The following is a 16,520-nucleotide window of genomic DNA, read 5'->3' as shown; positions in this document are numbered from 1 at the left end:
TTAAAACTCTTCCGTCGTTTCTCCGCCTACTCTATCATATTTATTGTTTTTAATCAAATCGTTCCAGCGCCCACTGTGGGGTACAAGCGTAATCGAAACTCCTAACGAAATTGTCGTATACCTCAGTTATGAACGAAAAGGCTCAAGTTAGGAGATACTATCTTTTTTGCGTTCGTCGCATTTTATTATAGCTCAAAACGATTTAACAACCTTTGGCGGACTGTAAACGAGATAGAAACAGATCTTGGAATTAAGAGAATGACATTATGTCAAGAATAATGTGGATGAATGAAAAGGCCATGGCTTAACATGAAAAAACGGTACGATCAAGGTATGTAAGCACGTAAAACTGAAAAATAGAAGAAATGATTAGAATAGCCGAACATAAATCAGAAATAATATATATATATATATATATATATATATATATATATATATATATATATATATATATATATTTAGGGATTCTAAAGTATTCACTGCCTTCCCTCGCTCAATCGTTTCCATCTCTCTCTGTTGTTCCATTCTCCATCGTTTAGTCCTCTCTTACTCATGGCGTCGTCTACTTCGTTCCTCCAGGATTTTCGGGGTCGTCCTCTTTTCCTCCTTCCTATGGGGCTCCATTCGGTTATTCTCTTTATCCATCTGCTGTCGCTAGTTCTTCTTACATGTCCATACTACTTTAGTCTTTTTTGTTCTATATATGTTAGTATGTCTGTTTCTATTGATGTTCTTTGCTTTATTTCGTCATTACTTCTCCTATCCATTCTTGTTACTCTGCAGCATCTTCGCAGGCATTCCATCTCTGTTGCTACTATCTTACTGCTGTTTTTCTTGTTTATGATCCAATTTTCAGCCCCATATGTCATAATACTTCGCACTAATGTTTTATAAATCTGCGTTTTTGTCTTCATATTTAGGTGTCTATCCCACCATACTGACTTAAGTTGTCGGATTGCTGTTCTTGTTTGTTCTAATCTTTGTGTAATTTCTTCCTCTGTTGTTGCCTTTTTCGTGATTATAAACCCCAGGTATTTGAATTTATCCTTTCCTTTGATTGTTACGTTGTCATCAATCTGTAGATCTTCTATGTCTTCTTCACTTGTAGATAGGTACTCTGTTTTCGCGAGGTTAATAAAGGCCAGCCTTGGTATATTCTTCTTATAGTGTCTTCATCATGTAGCTGAGGTCGTCTTGGTCTTGTGCAATCACTACTTGATCGTCTGCAAAACTTAACGTATATAGGTATTCGTTCCGTACCGGTACTCCCATGCCTTCGCATTTTCTTTTCCATGTAGTCAAGGCTTCCTCTAAGTATATTTTGAATAGGGTTGGAGATGTGGAACAACCCTGCAGGAGCTCTTTTGTTGTGGTGAAGTCTCCTATGATTCTTGTTCCCATTTTAATGGACACTTTATTTTCTTTATACAGAGCTTTTGTAGCATCTATGAGTTCCGTCTGTATTTCTAATTTGTACATTGCCTCCCATAGTTCTGACCTTGGTACAGAGTCATACGCCTTTCTCAGGTCCACAAATGCCAAGTGTATATCTCTCTTTCTTGCTTTTTTCTTTTCCAACAGTTGTTCCAGTGTGTATATGTGGTCTATGCATGATCTTCCTGCTGATTGATGCTATTGATGATATTACGCTTATTTCTCTGTAGTTTTCGCATCGTTTTCTATCTCCTTTCTTAAATATAGATGTCATATATGCCGCCGTCTATTCCTTTGGGAGCTGTTCTCCGTTTATGGCTTTCTGAAATATCCATTGTATCATCCGGTGTAATTTTTTTGATCCGTATTTTATAAGCTCAGGTGAGATGCCTCCAGGTCCCGGTGCTTTCTTATTTTTGATTGCTTTTATGGCCGTTCTCATTTCCCTATCTGTTATTTCTATTTCTTGTTGTGGGAATCTGCTTCGTCTTCGCCTGTTTTCTTTTCCAATGAATTGTGGTCTTTGTTCTGTTAATAGTTCCTTGTAGTAGTCCTTCCATTCTTTGTCCTGTATATTTCCCAATTTAATTTTTTCTTTTGAGTTTTGTTTCAATAATCTCAGTACTTTCCATGACTCCGAAGTACCTCCTATATATGTTTCAATATTTAAGCAGATTCTTTCCCATTCTTCATTCTTTTGCTGTGTTATTTGTTTTTTCACTTCTCTATCTTTTTCTCTATATTCTCTATAAACTTCATCGTTGTTTGAAATAAAATAAATTTAGAAATAAAATTCGAAGATAAAATAAAAACTTTGGAGAAAATTCTATGGAACTTACAGAGAGCAAGAGCAATGAAACAAGATATAATACTAACAATTAAATATAAGAAATAACAATATTACTAATATCAACTAGCGTAGACAAAACTGGTAAGAGATAGGACTGTGAAGAAGAAAAAAATGTATATGAATTATATTAATCTACAAAAAATCGGTAAAAATAGTAATAAGCGAGGAAACGAAGCACTAAACCTACCAATTTTCCGCAGCAAGATGAATTTCTGTGAAACTTTTTGCATTCGATTCGTGAAAGTGTCAGGAAAATTTGTGAACAAAAATTCGTGGTAATAAAATGAAAATTGCATTTTTTGCAAAAGAGAAATGCATTTCCAAAGTTTGTAGATAATGAAAAAATTTGTAACTGAAAAAGTATAGGAATAAGTGGGGATTTTTGAGGTCGCTGAAGTCGAATATGAGAACGACGATGGTTCTCGAGCTACCAAGTAACCAGGGTGGACCTCGTCTCCTAGAATATGTTAATTTCATACTAAATCAGTTGACAGTCATAACTCATGGGTTTTCGAGGTCGCTGAAAACATATTATAACGACGATGGTACCTGGTGCTCAGGGTGGACATCGCCTCCTGGAGTTTTATATTATTTTCATTCGAAATCGGCCGAAAGTCATTATTTGGAAGGTTTTCGAGGTCGCTGAACACGAATATTACGACGGCAATGATTCTCGAGCAACCTGGTGGCCAGGGTGAACCTCGTGTACTGAAGTTTTGTTATTTTCCTTTGAAATCAGTCAAAAATCATTACTAGTGGGTGTTTGGGGTTGTTGAACATGAATATTACAACGTCGATAATCCTCCCAGGTATTTGGAGTAATATAACCAATAAAGTATTTTATTATAGTAAAAATAAATTATAAGCGAACTTAACGAAGAAATTATTTGTTTTACACATTATTTTTGATTTTTTTTGTTAATGTTATACTTACTTGTTCTGTGTGATCTTTAGGTTCGAGCTTCGTTAATAAACTATAGAGATGTAAAGTAGGGGCGGCTGCTAAATGTTTAACCAGACCCGGTAACAGATCGTGGACAGGTTTTGAACAATGTTTTAGTTGAGCAGCTGCCCAAATTACGTCCATATGATCGCAAGTGATTCGTCCCTCCATTGCCAGAAAGTTTAAAATTATATGGCTTTGCTTTATGACCTACAAAGTAAACAAACAGAAGCTGTTATAAGATATATATTTACTAGCTTCTTTTATTTTATACAAATAAGAGAAGACATATTTAATATAGTTGATTAAATGAGTGAAAATTTTGACAGAATCATTACTAGAAACATACATCATAAAAAATTTTATAACTCGTTAATATCATCATCATTCTCAGCGTATTCTACCGATTATGGTGTAGCCTCCCTTACACAGTCATTCTTCATTTCTGCCACGATTGTCTAAAATTCGCTTTTCTGTGCTATGTACCGGCTTGTTTCCTTATTTCATAGTCTCATCTTAAATTTGGACGTCTTTTTGCTCTTGGTCGCTTGACGCCTCTTGGATAGTGACGCCACAGTGTAATTCTAGTGGACCATCTATTATCACTTCTTCTCGCTAAATGTCCCGCCCACTGCCATTTTAAAGATGAAATTATGTGGATTACATCAGTGACCTTGGTTTTTGTGTCTGATCCATTCTATTCTTTTTCGATCTCTCTTTGTTATACCTAGCACGCATCGCTCCATTGACCTTTGAGTTTCGCTATTATCTCTTTCTTTAGTGTCCAAGTTTCGCAGCCATATGTCATAATTGGGAGTATACATACACTGATCGAATGCTATTTTCTTCAGGTGGAGTTGCATCTTAGATTTGAATATAACTGTATTTCTAACAAAAGATGCACAAGCCAGTTTCATTCTTGTTGATTTCTGGAAGTAAGGAGCCAGATTTATGCATTAATTGTCTCAGGTACTTATGTATTAATTGTCTCGTCTACTATCTCAAGTGCAGTGTTGTTTATTATTACAACTTGGACATCCACTAGCTCGTTGGACATGGTTTTTGTTTTTGTCAAGTTCATTTTTAGGCCAACCTCGTTGTTAGCTGCATTTGTGTCGCTTATAAGTTTTTGTAGATCTATAGGATTATTAGCAATAAGAACAATATCGACTGTAAATATTGGACGACTGAGGTATTCTCCATCAATGGATAGGCCTTTGTTCTGCCAGTTCATTTTGCTGAATATATTTTCTAGAGTTGCAGTAAAGAGCTTTGGTGATATTGCGTCTCCTTGTCGGACGCCTCTGGTAGTGGGAAATTCTGGAGTGTTTTCATAACTTTATACCTTAACTTTTGCTTGTCTGTATATATTTGCTAAAGTCTCTATATACGGTTTGTCAAAGTGTCTATTACTGCCTTGGGATGTACAGAATCGAAAGCCATCTCGAAATATATTAAGGTTAATGCTAGCGGTATTTCATATTTTTTAGCTCTACTGATTAGTTCTCGAAGCGTATGGAATGATCCAGGGTACTGAATCCACTTCTGAAGCCAGCTTGCTCTCTTGCCTATGCAGCATCTAATGCATTTGTTAATCTGTTGTTGATGATCTTTGTGAATATCTTATATATGACGGGTAGTAGACTTACTGGTCTCCGTAGTTTTTGATATTCCCTTAAAACATGGTGTGATGTTAACTTGATAAAAATACAAAAATGTAACACATAATAAATTTTGTAACTTTTTAAGGGAATTCACCCAGATATTTAGTGACTTGACTCATGTATACCTGGTAATAATACACTGATGATGGACTTTTTAGTCCAAAAACGTTCTGTGATGTAGCCCGAAAGGGTATTTTTAATTATCTACCTTTTATAAACGATTTTTAAATAAAACTTTTGATCATGAAATTATCAATATCTCCATATCATAATTTAAACTCATACTTTTTTTTTGCACTAACATGAAAGAAAATGGCACCTAAATATAAAACATTACTTACCTCAACATGAAGATTTGGTCCAAAAATATGTGAAATAATGTTGTTATTGATCAACCAATCTGCCATTTGCCTCGGTGCAGCTTCAGCTTCAGGTAGAGATTCTCCAACGCATATTTCGGCCAGTAGTCCGATTTGATTGTTAATTTGCGTAATACCAGCCAAACGCATAGTTAAAGTAGTTGAAGTAAAATACTTGAAGGCAAGATCTAGGCCGTCAATATCAAAAGCTACGTGTGAATCCAATGGATCTTTGATGGCGTTCCACATAAAATCTGTTCAATTAAAAATATAATTAATCTCATAATATATTTCCGTTCGTGTAAAGTAGTGCTTTTAGTAGAAAAAATAAATGAAATAGGCTCAGAATTTCAAGAAGGTTAACACTATAGGAGTTGCTATAAAATTTGAGCAAATCTATAAAAGTTGTTCGTAAACAGGGTACTTTGTAGTAAGTAATGAGTTGTTTGTTCGATAAAAACTGGAAATGGGCACACTATTCCATTAAAACCTCAATTATTATATATGCTACACTAACTTTTTTGCCAGAAGTGTTGATAGAATTGACGAAAACTAAGAAGACGGATTATTTTCAACTCTAAGATTTTATAGATTGACAAACAAGTACTCAATACTCAATACAACAATCATACACCATTAAGTCCGGATTCCATTCAAATGATTCATTTTTAAATTCGTTAGACAAGAAAATATTGCGTAGTGAACGAATCTTGACACATGAGAACTGAGTGTAAAAATAAAAATGGGGCATTGCTTTTGAGGTGTGTAGGAAGTGATGTTAAATTTTATTCTGCAGAAAAATGTTCTTATTGTGAAAAAACAAAGTTGTAGTGCCGTGGTTTGTAGGATTTACATGAGAAATTACTACCATGATAGCCGTGCTAGGTGACCTTGTGCACTTAAAGGAAATACAGTAAAATGTGGTCAATGTGCAAAAAGTGAGGTTAAGTCAACAGAAATTGAAATATAGTCAAAACTATGAACGAAGACCACTTTGGTATTAAATTCTAATAACTTTATTACTAGTGGACCAGGTATGCGCAGATATCTTTTACAAAATCTTTGTGTATAACATTTTACTGCTCTGTTGTGTGAATCAACACTGCTCAACAAGTTTTCGTTTTTATATTTTATTCCAATAGTAAGGAAAATATCCTATTTACACAGTGAATTTATTAGCAAACATGTTTTAATGATTTTTGTTTAATTTCTTATTATGGCGTATAATGGAGATTTACCAAATAATCAACGTTATGCCTTTACAACAACATATTACCATTAGAAAAGTAAAGACTGCAATGTCACATGATGATGTAATCAATCCCCTCGTAAAAATTTCATATAATTTCTTAAATCCACCCACACATATCTTGAATTTTGACATACATATAGTAGTACACTTGACATACATACAGTACATATTTTTCTTGACAAAGAAAAATATGTACTGTGGCGGCGATATCTGTAAAGATCGTATTACCATCAAATTCATACTTGTCATTATATATTACATTTTTGTTGATAGTTATACATTAAATGATCTGGTATTATTTTATCTTAGTAGGAATTGCGTAGTAGGTAAATGGTCAATCAGCAAAAATATTATTTAAAACGAGAGTGCTGAAACATTTAAGTTTTCGACATAAAAAGACAAAAAATAGACAAGTATTGCGTGAACTCTCAAATGTTGTATCAAAACGGTCATTTTTTTAAAAAATACATGAACAATAAGATCTCTGATAATCCGAGACAAGTTATATTTTTAAATGAACCTTGGATTTTCGCTATAGGAAATATGATAAAATCAACCTGGCAAGATGCCACGACGAAATGCTATTCCTCTAGCAGTTCTGGTAATGTTAAAAGATACATTAGACTTCATGCCGCAGACGATAAGAGCTTTATTCCAGACGCCAGTTTAATGTCTTCGTCCACAAGGAGTACACACAAGCTTACCACAAAAGTCCTAACCAACAAAATCAATAAACTAACAACTTTATCAGATGAACAACAAGGATTCAGATCCGGAAGATCCTGCGTAGACGCAGTATTTATACTAAGACAAATAACAGAAAAGGCCATCGAGTACAATAAACTAGCATATCTATGTTTTATAGACCTGACAAAGACTTTTGATCGCATCCAAGTCGAAGACGTCTTACACCTACTGTATAAAATAAACATGCCAATCAATATTATAAAAACCATCGAAAACATCTACTTACATAATCGAATACAGGCAAAGATAAATGGAAAACTAACACAGTGTATACCAGTACAAAGCAGAGTCAGACAGGGTGACTACGATGTAAAATCTAAATTGATGGGAAAATAATAAAGCAGGTTTAGATATCTGGGAATAGATATAACTAGTTACGGAGATGTTGAAGAAGTACGACAACAAAGCTTAAAAGCAAGTAAAGCGGTGGGATCTCTTAATGACACAATCTGGAAGGACAAACACCTAAGACAAGACACAAAAACAAAAAACTATAAAGCAGCAATTAGACCTATATTAACACACACGGCGGAGACAAGACCCGACACATCTAAAACGAGACGACTACTAGAAACAAAAGAGATGAAAATACTCCGACAAATATCAAGGAAAAGTCTGTTGGATGGAGAGAGAAGCGAAAACATAAGAAGAGCATGCAATATAGAAGACATAAATGGATGGAAGACAAAACGGAAACAGGACTGAAACGAACACATTAGTAGAATGGCAGAGGATAGGATAGTACAAATAGTACGAGATAAGTCACCAAATGAACGAAGAAGTATTGGCAGACCAAGAAAAAGATAAGAAGGCTATAATTGAAGAAGAAACAGGTTTTAAAGCCTACATACAAGAAGGAAAAAGAAGACGGTTTATTAGCGACCATCCATAATAGTGCTAATAATTATAGTGACTTACTTGTTCTTGATGTCAATAAAGTTTTTCTCGTAGCTAGATTTTTTTCAATATTTTTACGTAAATATAGAATTAAAATTCTTATTAAATTCTCAGAATTTATTTTTGACAAAAAACAAAAATTCATGCGGTAAAGGGTTAATTATATTATTTGTAGATTCGCACATATTTAAATTTAAAATTTGAATCAATATTTTTTCTAAAAAGATTTAATTATTGTAGATGACCACGCGGCATCTACATATAAAAATATCTAAAGTTGCATTTGTTGCCCCACTCTTTCATATTTTAGAAGCAGTAATAGCGCTGACATGACTGCTCCCTAGTGGTACAAATAAGGAACTAAAATCATGATCAACTTCTCATTGTTTTATGTATAACCTTTGCCGACGCTAAAAAATAACAGTGAAAGATTCTTCTATATGCGTCTACAATTCTTTGCTGTTACTTTAGGGGTATAAGACACTAAGTACTCATAGTTTTATATGGCTCTAACTAGAAAACGCACGTAGTATTTTAATTTCGGTTCTAAAATAAAATCTAGTAGGACTAGGACATAATGTCATATATCTCTGAAAAGAGTATTAAAAAGTAAAACAGGATACATATAATATTCATTTTAACAAAAAAAGTTTACATAGCGTCTTATGGTTTCGATGTACAGAAATATTCCTTACTTCTGGTACAGATAACCAATATATAGTAAACTAAGCGAAATACCCGGATGTCGGCAAAACAAAACAAAACCAATTCTTTGTTGATTGATATGTCAGTAATCAGATCAGACACTTCGAAAGATAAACCGATGCGGCGTAATGTAAAAACCAACGATGTTGTATATTACATCGTTGGTAAAGACTAAAACCGCCTGCCGAAATAGGTGGCGGTTTCTTTGATGTTGACACTATTTATTACTTGCAACTGTAATAAAAAATAAAAAGAAACCTACTGTTTTTTAATATAAATAAAAGGAAATAGGCAGAACGATGGTCCAGAAAAAGAATATAATATATTTCACTTTGTTAGTTTCAAATATTTTTTGGCTTAGCTGTATATACTGGATGAGTCAAATAGTAAGTAAGAGTCAAAGGAGAGTCAACAAGTGAGAATAAAATTCGAATTAAAACAATTACTTTTTGACAACTACTTTATGATTACTTAAAACCAAATAGATTTGAATCATTTTTAATTTGTTATAACAGTAGATACTTATAAACCAACATATCTAAAGCTCCCGTTTTATTAATGTATATTTAAATTGAACTTGCCTCTTATTAAATTAATAAAAAGTACTACCCTTCATAATATATTGTAACTATAGGAAAATTAATAAATAAAAACTAAAACCAAATAATAAATTAAAAAGATCTACTTACCAGCCATACTTTTAATAGTGGGTGTTCTCAAATCCTGATCTGAGAGCTTACACATATATCTCAAAACGCAAGATCTTAAAGGTACTAACATGGATACCATGCTCTTGTAGTTCATCCATAGCTTTAAATTGCAGACTAAAACAAAACAATGTCGGTACAATGTTCGTAGGACAGAAGAAACACTGAGAAACAAAGTAATTATTAAAACTAATGTTTCTAAGCAGATCTGTTTTGTATGAATTGTATTTTTTTCTGTAAAATTTAATATAACCCATTTTTCAATTCTGTACTGATAAGTAAAAAGGTCTTAAGTCAAAAATATAGATTTATTTTTTTTTAACAAACAAATTAACGTACTAAAAGTATTTTAGTACGTTAAAAATCGATAAAAAGCGATTGAATTTGAGAGTTAATTTCAAAATAGAGATGAAAATCGGTCGATTTCTATTACTTTTTATCGATTTTTTTAAGGTATTAAAATATGTATGTATATGTATATACAAAATATGTATAACAGTATTATTTTTATATTTTTATATATTTTTTTACTATTATATTATACTTAAATAAAATATTAAAGAATTCGAAGATACGGCGCTCATATACAACATGGAGATCTCAACAGAGAAAACTAAGACGATAGTGATATCAGCGGAACCGAGACGATGTAAACTAGTCGTAAATAACAAAATAATAGAACAAGTGATGGAAACTGAATACTTGGGAATAAAATTGTCAAGCTACGGAAAAGTGGAAGAAGTACAAAAACAAGTGAACATGGCAAACAGAGCAGCAGGATGTCTCAACAACACAATCTGACATAGCGTACATAGCGGAAACAAGAGCAGATACGGCGAAAACACAAAGACTACTGGAAACAACAGAAATGAAAGTCTTACGAAAAATAACAAACCAAACTCTAAGAGACAGAGTAAGAAGTGAGGAAATACGAGCGAGATGTGGTATAGAGGAAATAAAGGCGTGGACCAAAAGAAGAAAAGTGGAATGGAATCAACACATCGAAAAAATGACAGAAAATAGAATAGTACGAATAGCAAGAGACAAATCGCCAAATGGAAGAAGATAATTGGGACGACCGAGGAAAAGATGGTCGTACAACGTCAATTGAGGCTAAAAACCGAAGTAAAACAGGCATTAAGCCTATTTATAAAGTAGGAAGAAGAAGAAGAAGATATTATACTTTTTTTAAGGTATTAAAATATGTATATGTATATACAAAAATTTGTATAACAGTATTATTCTTTTTTTACTATTAAACAACACACACAAAACAATACTTCCCAATACGTAAACAAACTTCCGTTTTTATAGGTTGAAAGATAAATATTTAGAAGATGGCGGATCTCACAGAAATTTGAATTGCGAAAAAGCCCTTCGTTTCGCTTCTTGTTTGGTGGTGTATTCTGTGGTTTAGGAGAATATTAAAATATATTGTATACGAGTCTAGCATTCCGAAATACAGTAGAGCATCGATAATCCGAACCCTGGTAATCTGAACGTTCGCTAATCCGAACGAGAAAAAAAATTATAAAATAAAAAAAAAATGATCTCGGACCGAAATTAAATAAATTAAATTCTCGACTGCAAACGCACTTCGTTGCGATATTGAAAGTTGGCAACCGCGCGTAATGCCTCGAACTCCGTCGGAGACCGTAATATCGCAATAAACATGTGCAGTGATGCCACTCCTCACGATTTATCGTGAGATGTATGGTATGTATGGTATGTTCAAACGCAAGTGACTCTTCCTTTGCTGGTAATAGGTAAAAGCAAGAAACCGCGTTGCTTCAAAAACATCAAATGTCTTCCTGTCACATATAGAGGACAAAAGAGTGCTTGGATGGATTCGGAAATCTTCATGGAGTGGTTTTCTAAGATGTTTATACCCGAAGTAAAGAAACACAGGAGAAAGAAGAGAAGACGGGAAAAGTATTGCTACTTATTGACAATGCGCCGACTCATCCTGGATTAGATCGTTTAAACGCAGTTGACTAAGATTTTGTGGTGATGTTTTTCCCCAATATAACGGCTCTTTTGCAACCCATGGATCATGGAATAATTGTTAAATGTAAGAAACTGTACCGAAAGCAAGTGTTACAACGTTTGCTTATCGCTGAACGAGACGAAGATAGCGTGATCACTTATTCGAAATAGTTAAATTTAAAAGACTGCTGTCATATGTTAGCGACCTCGTGGGACAGTTTGACTAATGAAAATTTCAGAAATGGATGGAAAATTATGGAAAATACAAGATGACAAACAAATCGAAAGCGTTCAGGGCGAAAATGTGACAGATATCGCTGCAATATGTCAAAATATATCTGGTTCGAAGAATGTAACGAACAGGATGTTAAAGAATGGCTCGAATTCGATCATAATCTACAAGGACATCAAATTTATGAGGACGATAAAATTGTCTATATCGTTTCTAATATGGTTGATGAAAACGCCGAGGATAGCAACTACGATGACCATGATAATGATGATCCAAAGCCTTCACATTCCGATACATTTAACTCATTGAAAACTGCTATGAAGTGGTTCGAGAATCAGCCTGAGCCTAATTCGGCGCAGTTGCTAGTGCTGAAAAGAATCCGCGATTTGACAGCAAAGAAAAGGGCAGTCACAGTAGTTCAAAAAAAGATTTCAGATTATATTCATGTAACAAATTAAACTTATTACATATGTATCTTTTGATCTCTCACGTATACATATTATGTACTATACGAGTATGTATGTACATATTTTTTTAGAGTTTAAATTTTTGTTTTGTTTATGCAGAAATACATACAATATATTTGTTTATTATGCAGGTGTTTTATTCCTTGTAACTAAAACGTATGTACATAATATGTATGTATTATGTTTATGAGCTTTGTATTTTGAACATATTGTTACGGACATGATTTCGGCATGGCCCATGTAACGGTTGCATCTCGAAAAAGACATCAAAAACATTCGCGATGTATCGAGTGCGAGAGAGAACAACACGTCACGTAGGCGAATTAGAGGGACTATCCCAGAAGATTAGAGAATAATACTTTTTGGTATATATATGTAACGATGTTATGAGTGAGTCTTAGTTGATAAGAGAGTACCGAACTGTAAACTTATAAATAAATATACTTATATAAATTCGAACCGCTCGTTTTATTTAATCTCGTTACAATATGTTCGATAATCCGAACTACCCCTGTACCAATTAGTTCGAATTCTCGACGCTCTACTGTATATAGAATACAGATAAAAAGCAAATTAACTTGGCGCTAGGAAATATAGTTAGCCCTGTACATACATATACAGAGCCAGGCAATCGTCGAACATAATAGAATTACTATTGGGACAGAAAAATATCTATTGGTTCTATAGATCTATTGGATAGATTGGTTCTCCTATCAATATTGGTAGGATGCGATAATATTGTATAGAAGACAATGAAAGTATTTCAAAGGCAAATATCACGCCGTAAATAAATATCAACATTTAACTTACCTATGGATATCATAGCGTGTGCAGTCGATATCGGTAACAACTCGGGAGAGAGTTGGGTAAAACAAGTAGTCATTGCTAACAGACCTCCCATCTTACAGAACCAACTGACGTTCTTTAATAAATAAATAGGAATCTCAGAATCGTGCAGATCACAGAACAAATTCAAATTTTGCATTTCCTGCTGCGTCAATTCATCGATCTTGGCTTGTATGGTATGCTTGTAGGCTACGTATAAAGGAAAATTTAATAAAAATATTTTTGAGACCAGAATAAGCAGCTTGTCACGCTCTATAACTTCCGGATTTTCTTTTTCGTCTTCGGGCGACTTGGCAGTTTTCGCATCCTTGTTTTCGGGTTCTGATTCAACTTGTTTACTGCTTTCCGATGATTTATCGGCTAAAAGTTTTAACTGACTAGCTGCCATGTAGATAAGGCCTTGGGTAACATAGCTGAAACGCTCGAGATTTTTAGGATCCCGGTAACAACACATGCATTGCCTGAAAATATAAAAAAAATTAATATTTTATATAAAATATGTATTTGCAACATGATACAATACTGTTGTATTAAATAATCAATAATATTAAGTAGTTATTCTTAAGAGTGAACTGAGGTGTTTATCAGTCAATCTATTTCTAATACAGTTTTTTTTTATAAAGTTTCATTATTGGAAAAACTGCTCACAAATATAGGAATATTCAAACATTGCAAATTCTCTGAGCATAAGATATTACATTTGGAGGACTTGATTTCGATAAGTCCTTGTAGAACTCTAAATTTGGAACGTTTAGAAATACTTCTTTGAGATATTTATTAAATTGGAGTTAACTTAATATAAGCTGCACGTCTGGTTTCACTACAGTCGATTTTTTCGTCCCTGCAAGCCGTCTGTTGTACTGCAAGTACACCAGTCTTACTGCAGCTAAATGGCTTATCGTATATCTTCCATTAATTATTATTATACAGGTTACATACTTCAGTTTTCAGAGGCGAAAATACCACTGAACCTCTAAAGATCATACGTCCAAGTTGAATTTAGCTAAGAATGTCAATTTTGGGACCCCAAAAAGATGCAAAAAGGTTTGCCACCCCTACCCCTGTGTTCCTCCTAAAACCATACCTCGTAGGGAAAAGAGACATCGATTTACCAAGAATCTGTACGCCACAGAAAAAAATGTTTCAAACAAGAAAAGAAAACACGACTATAAAAATTCGATATCTTTTGATCAGAGTATCCTATCGACAAAAATCACAATGCGTTTTAAAGAGTGTAGCTTTCTTTTTGTATTATGCCCCAAATGAAGTCAGTTTCTATAAAGCTGTTACATAAACGTTGCGCAATGTTTACCATTTTCTACTGTTCTCATGAGATCAATAAAATGTACCTATATCATGAAACCCAGATTTTAAGTTTCCCATTTGAAATATGAATTAAAATCGTTAAATTTAAACTTTCACATTACGAACGATCTAAAACATTTAAAACTCCTTTTTTTAATTGTACAAGTACATTTTTTAAACCTAAACAACTTCAGCTACAAATTCCACCTAATGCCGTCTTCGTGGAAGCATTTCCCGTGACGTGGATCGTTTGTGATTTGAAGCCTACAGAAAGATGCTTATCCGATGAATTAGAACAACTGTAGAGAATTACCAGACAAAAAGAAGAGAAGAAAAGAGGATACACAAAATAAAAAAACGAGACCGCTTAAATAAGGAACTTAAAAAACCTTAACAGAGAGAAATAATTCAGAGCATTCTATAAGAGTGTTAACATCAACAGAAAAAAATTCAAGGCAACCACAAGTCAATGCAGAAGTCAGAATCGCGACATTTAACAACAAGGAAAGATTTATTGAATAGATGAGTGGAATACTTTAACCAGGCACTTAATATAGAAGAAGAAAACTTGGAAGACGAAAGGGATGAGGTTAGGGGAACAGACGAGAGGGAAGAGGAACCACTAACGATTCTTGAAGTTATAGATGCAGTTAAAAAACTAGCCAGAACCAAATCACCCGGAATAGATAATCTCCCAGCTGAACTATATAAACAAGGTGGCATTACAGCAGCTTATAAAAGAAATATGGACACAGAAATCCCTCCCCAATGATTGGAATATTGGAATACTTTGCACCATACACAAAAAAGGAGATATCTTTGAATGCTCTAACCACAGAGTAATTACGCCTCTAAATACAGCTCATAAACTATGTCACCGTATGGCACCATATGCAGAACGGATAGTAGGAAAATACCAGGCTGGTTTCAGAGGTGGTAAATCGACAATTCATCAGATTACAACCCTGAGACAAATTTTAGAAAAAACACTGGAACATGGCATATATACTCATCACATATTATTTATTCTTACCAGCTGTGACTGTTAAGTCGTTTTGCAGAAAGGAAAACCAAACCGTTTGGATCCCATCTGCAGGAAACTTTCTGAGTACACTGATATGTTAGTTTGGTTCGGTCGTTAATAGATGGCGATAGGAACTACCTGCTGGGATGGATCTTTTTTGGAGTAAAGTATATGACCCGTACTACAATAAGAATGGTATAATAGAAAATCTCATTTTTGTGGATTGGTTCCTTTCTGCAAAAAGCCGTCCATTTATAGACTACAAAGCAGCCTACGACTCTGTGATTAGAAGAAATGTTCAAAGCAATGAAAGAGCTAGAAATACCAAATCAGTTGGTAAATTTAAAAAAAAAAACTAACTCTTGAAATGTACAGTATGAATTCAGGAAAAACTGTCTGAACCTTTTAAAATAAATAATGGGCTACGCCAGAGAGACCCTCTCTCCTGTATACTGTTCAATCTGGCTCTGGAAAAAGTAATTCGTATGTCACAAATCACAACCATTGGTTCAATATATAATAAATCAGTGCAAATCCTTGCCTACGCTGATATCAATATTGTTGAAAGAAGGAAAACGCTGTACGAAAGGAGTATGTAGCATTAAAAGAATCAGCTACAAAAATGGGTTTAATAATAAACACCAACAAAACGAAGTATATGAAAATAGGTACGCAACCACAAATCCTACGTCCACTTGTTATAAAAAAACAACGTCATCGAAGCAGTGAACTAATTTGTATAGTTGGGAGAGCTCATTAACACTAAAAATAATACTACCGTAGAGATAAACCGCAGAATTTGCACGGCCAACAGATGCTATTTTGGGCTCAATCTCCTCCTTAAATCCACAATTATATCGAGAAATACAAAAATAAAACTCTACAAAACAATAATACGTCCAGTCCTAACAGATGGTTCAGACACCTGGACTCTAACAAAAAGTAATGAAAAGATGTTAGGATGTTTTGAAAGAAAAGTACTAAGGCGAATCCATGGAGCAGTGAATGAGAATGGAATGTGGAGAAGACGATACAACTTCGAACTTTATAGAATAAAACAGGAACCAGATATCATAGGACGTCTGAGGTGGATAGGGCATGT

General features: G+C 34.0%; 1 protein-coding gene across 2 annotated transcripts in view; it reads right to left on the bottom strand.

The window, feature by feature from the left end:
- The window catches only part of puf (ubiquitinyl hydrolase 1 puf), a 129,554-nt gene that overhangs the window by 104,155 nt on the left and 8,879 nt on the right, over positions 1–16,520 (bottom strand). For both annotated transcript variants that reach the window (XM_072531762.1, XM_072531763.1), the window contains exons 3-6: positions 13,054–13,550; positions 9,541–9,675; positions 5,233–5,504; positions 3,219–3,437 (exon numbers count right to left, since the gene is read on the bottom strand). In XM_072531762.1, coding sequence (XP_072387863.1) covers positions 3,219–3,437; positions 5,233–5,504; positions 9,541–9,675; positions 13,054–13,550 — 1,123 coding nt within the window. The remainder of the gene's footprint in view (positions 1–3,218; positions 3,438–5,232; positions 5,505–9,540; positions 9,676–13,053; positions 13,551–16,520) is intronic.

This window comes from Diabrotica undecimpunctata, chromosome 5, assembly GCF_040954645.1.
Source record: "Diabrotica undecimpunctata isolate CICGRU chromosome 5, icDiaUnde3, whole genome shotgun sequence".
Lineage (NCBI taxonomy): Eukaryota > Metazoa > Arthropoda > Insecta > Coleoptera > Chrysomelidae > Diabrotica > Diabrotica undecimpunctata.
The sequence above is the reverse complement of the archived record's forward strand: the minus strand, read 5'-3'. Positions and strand labels throughout refer to the sequence as shown.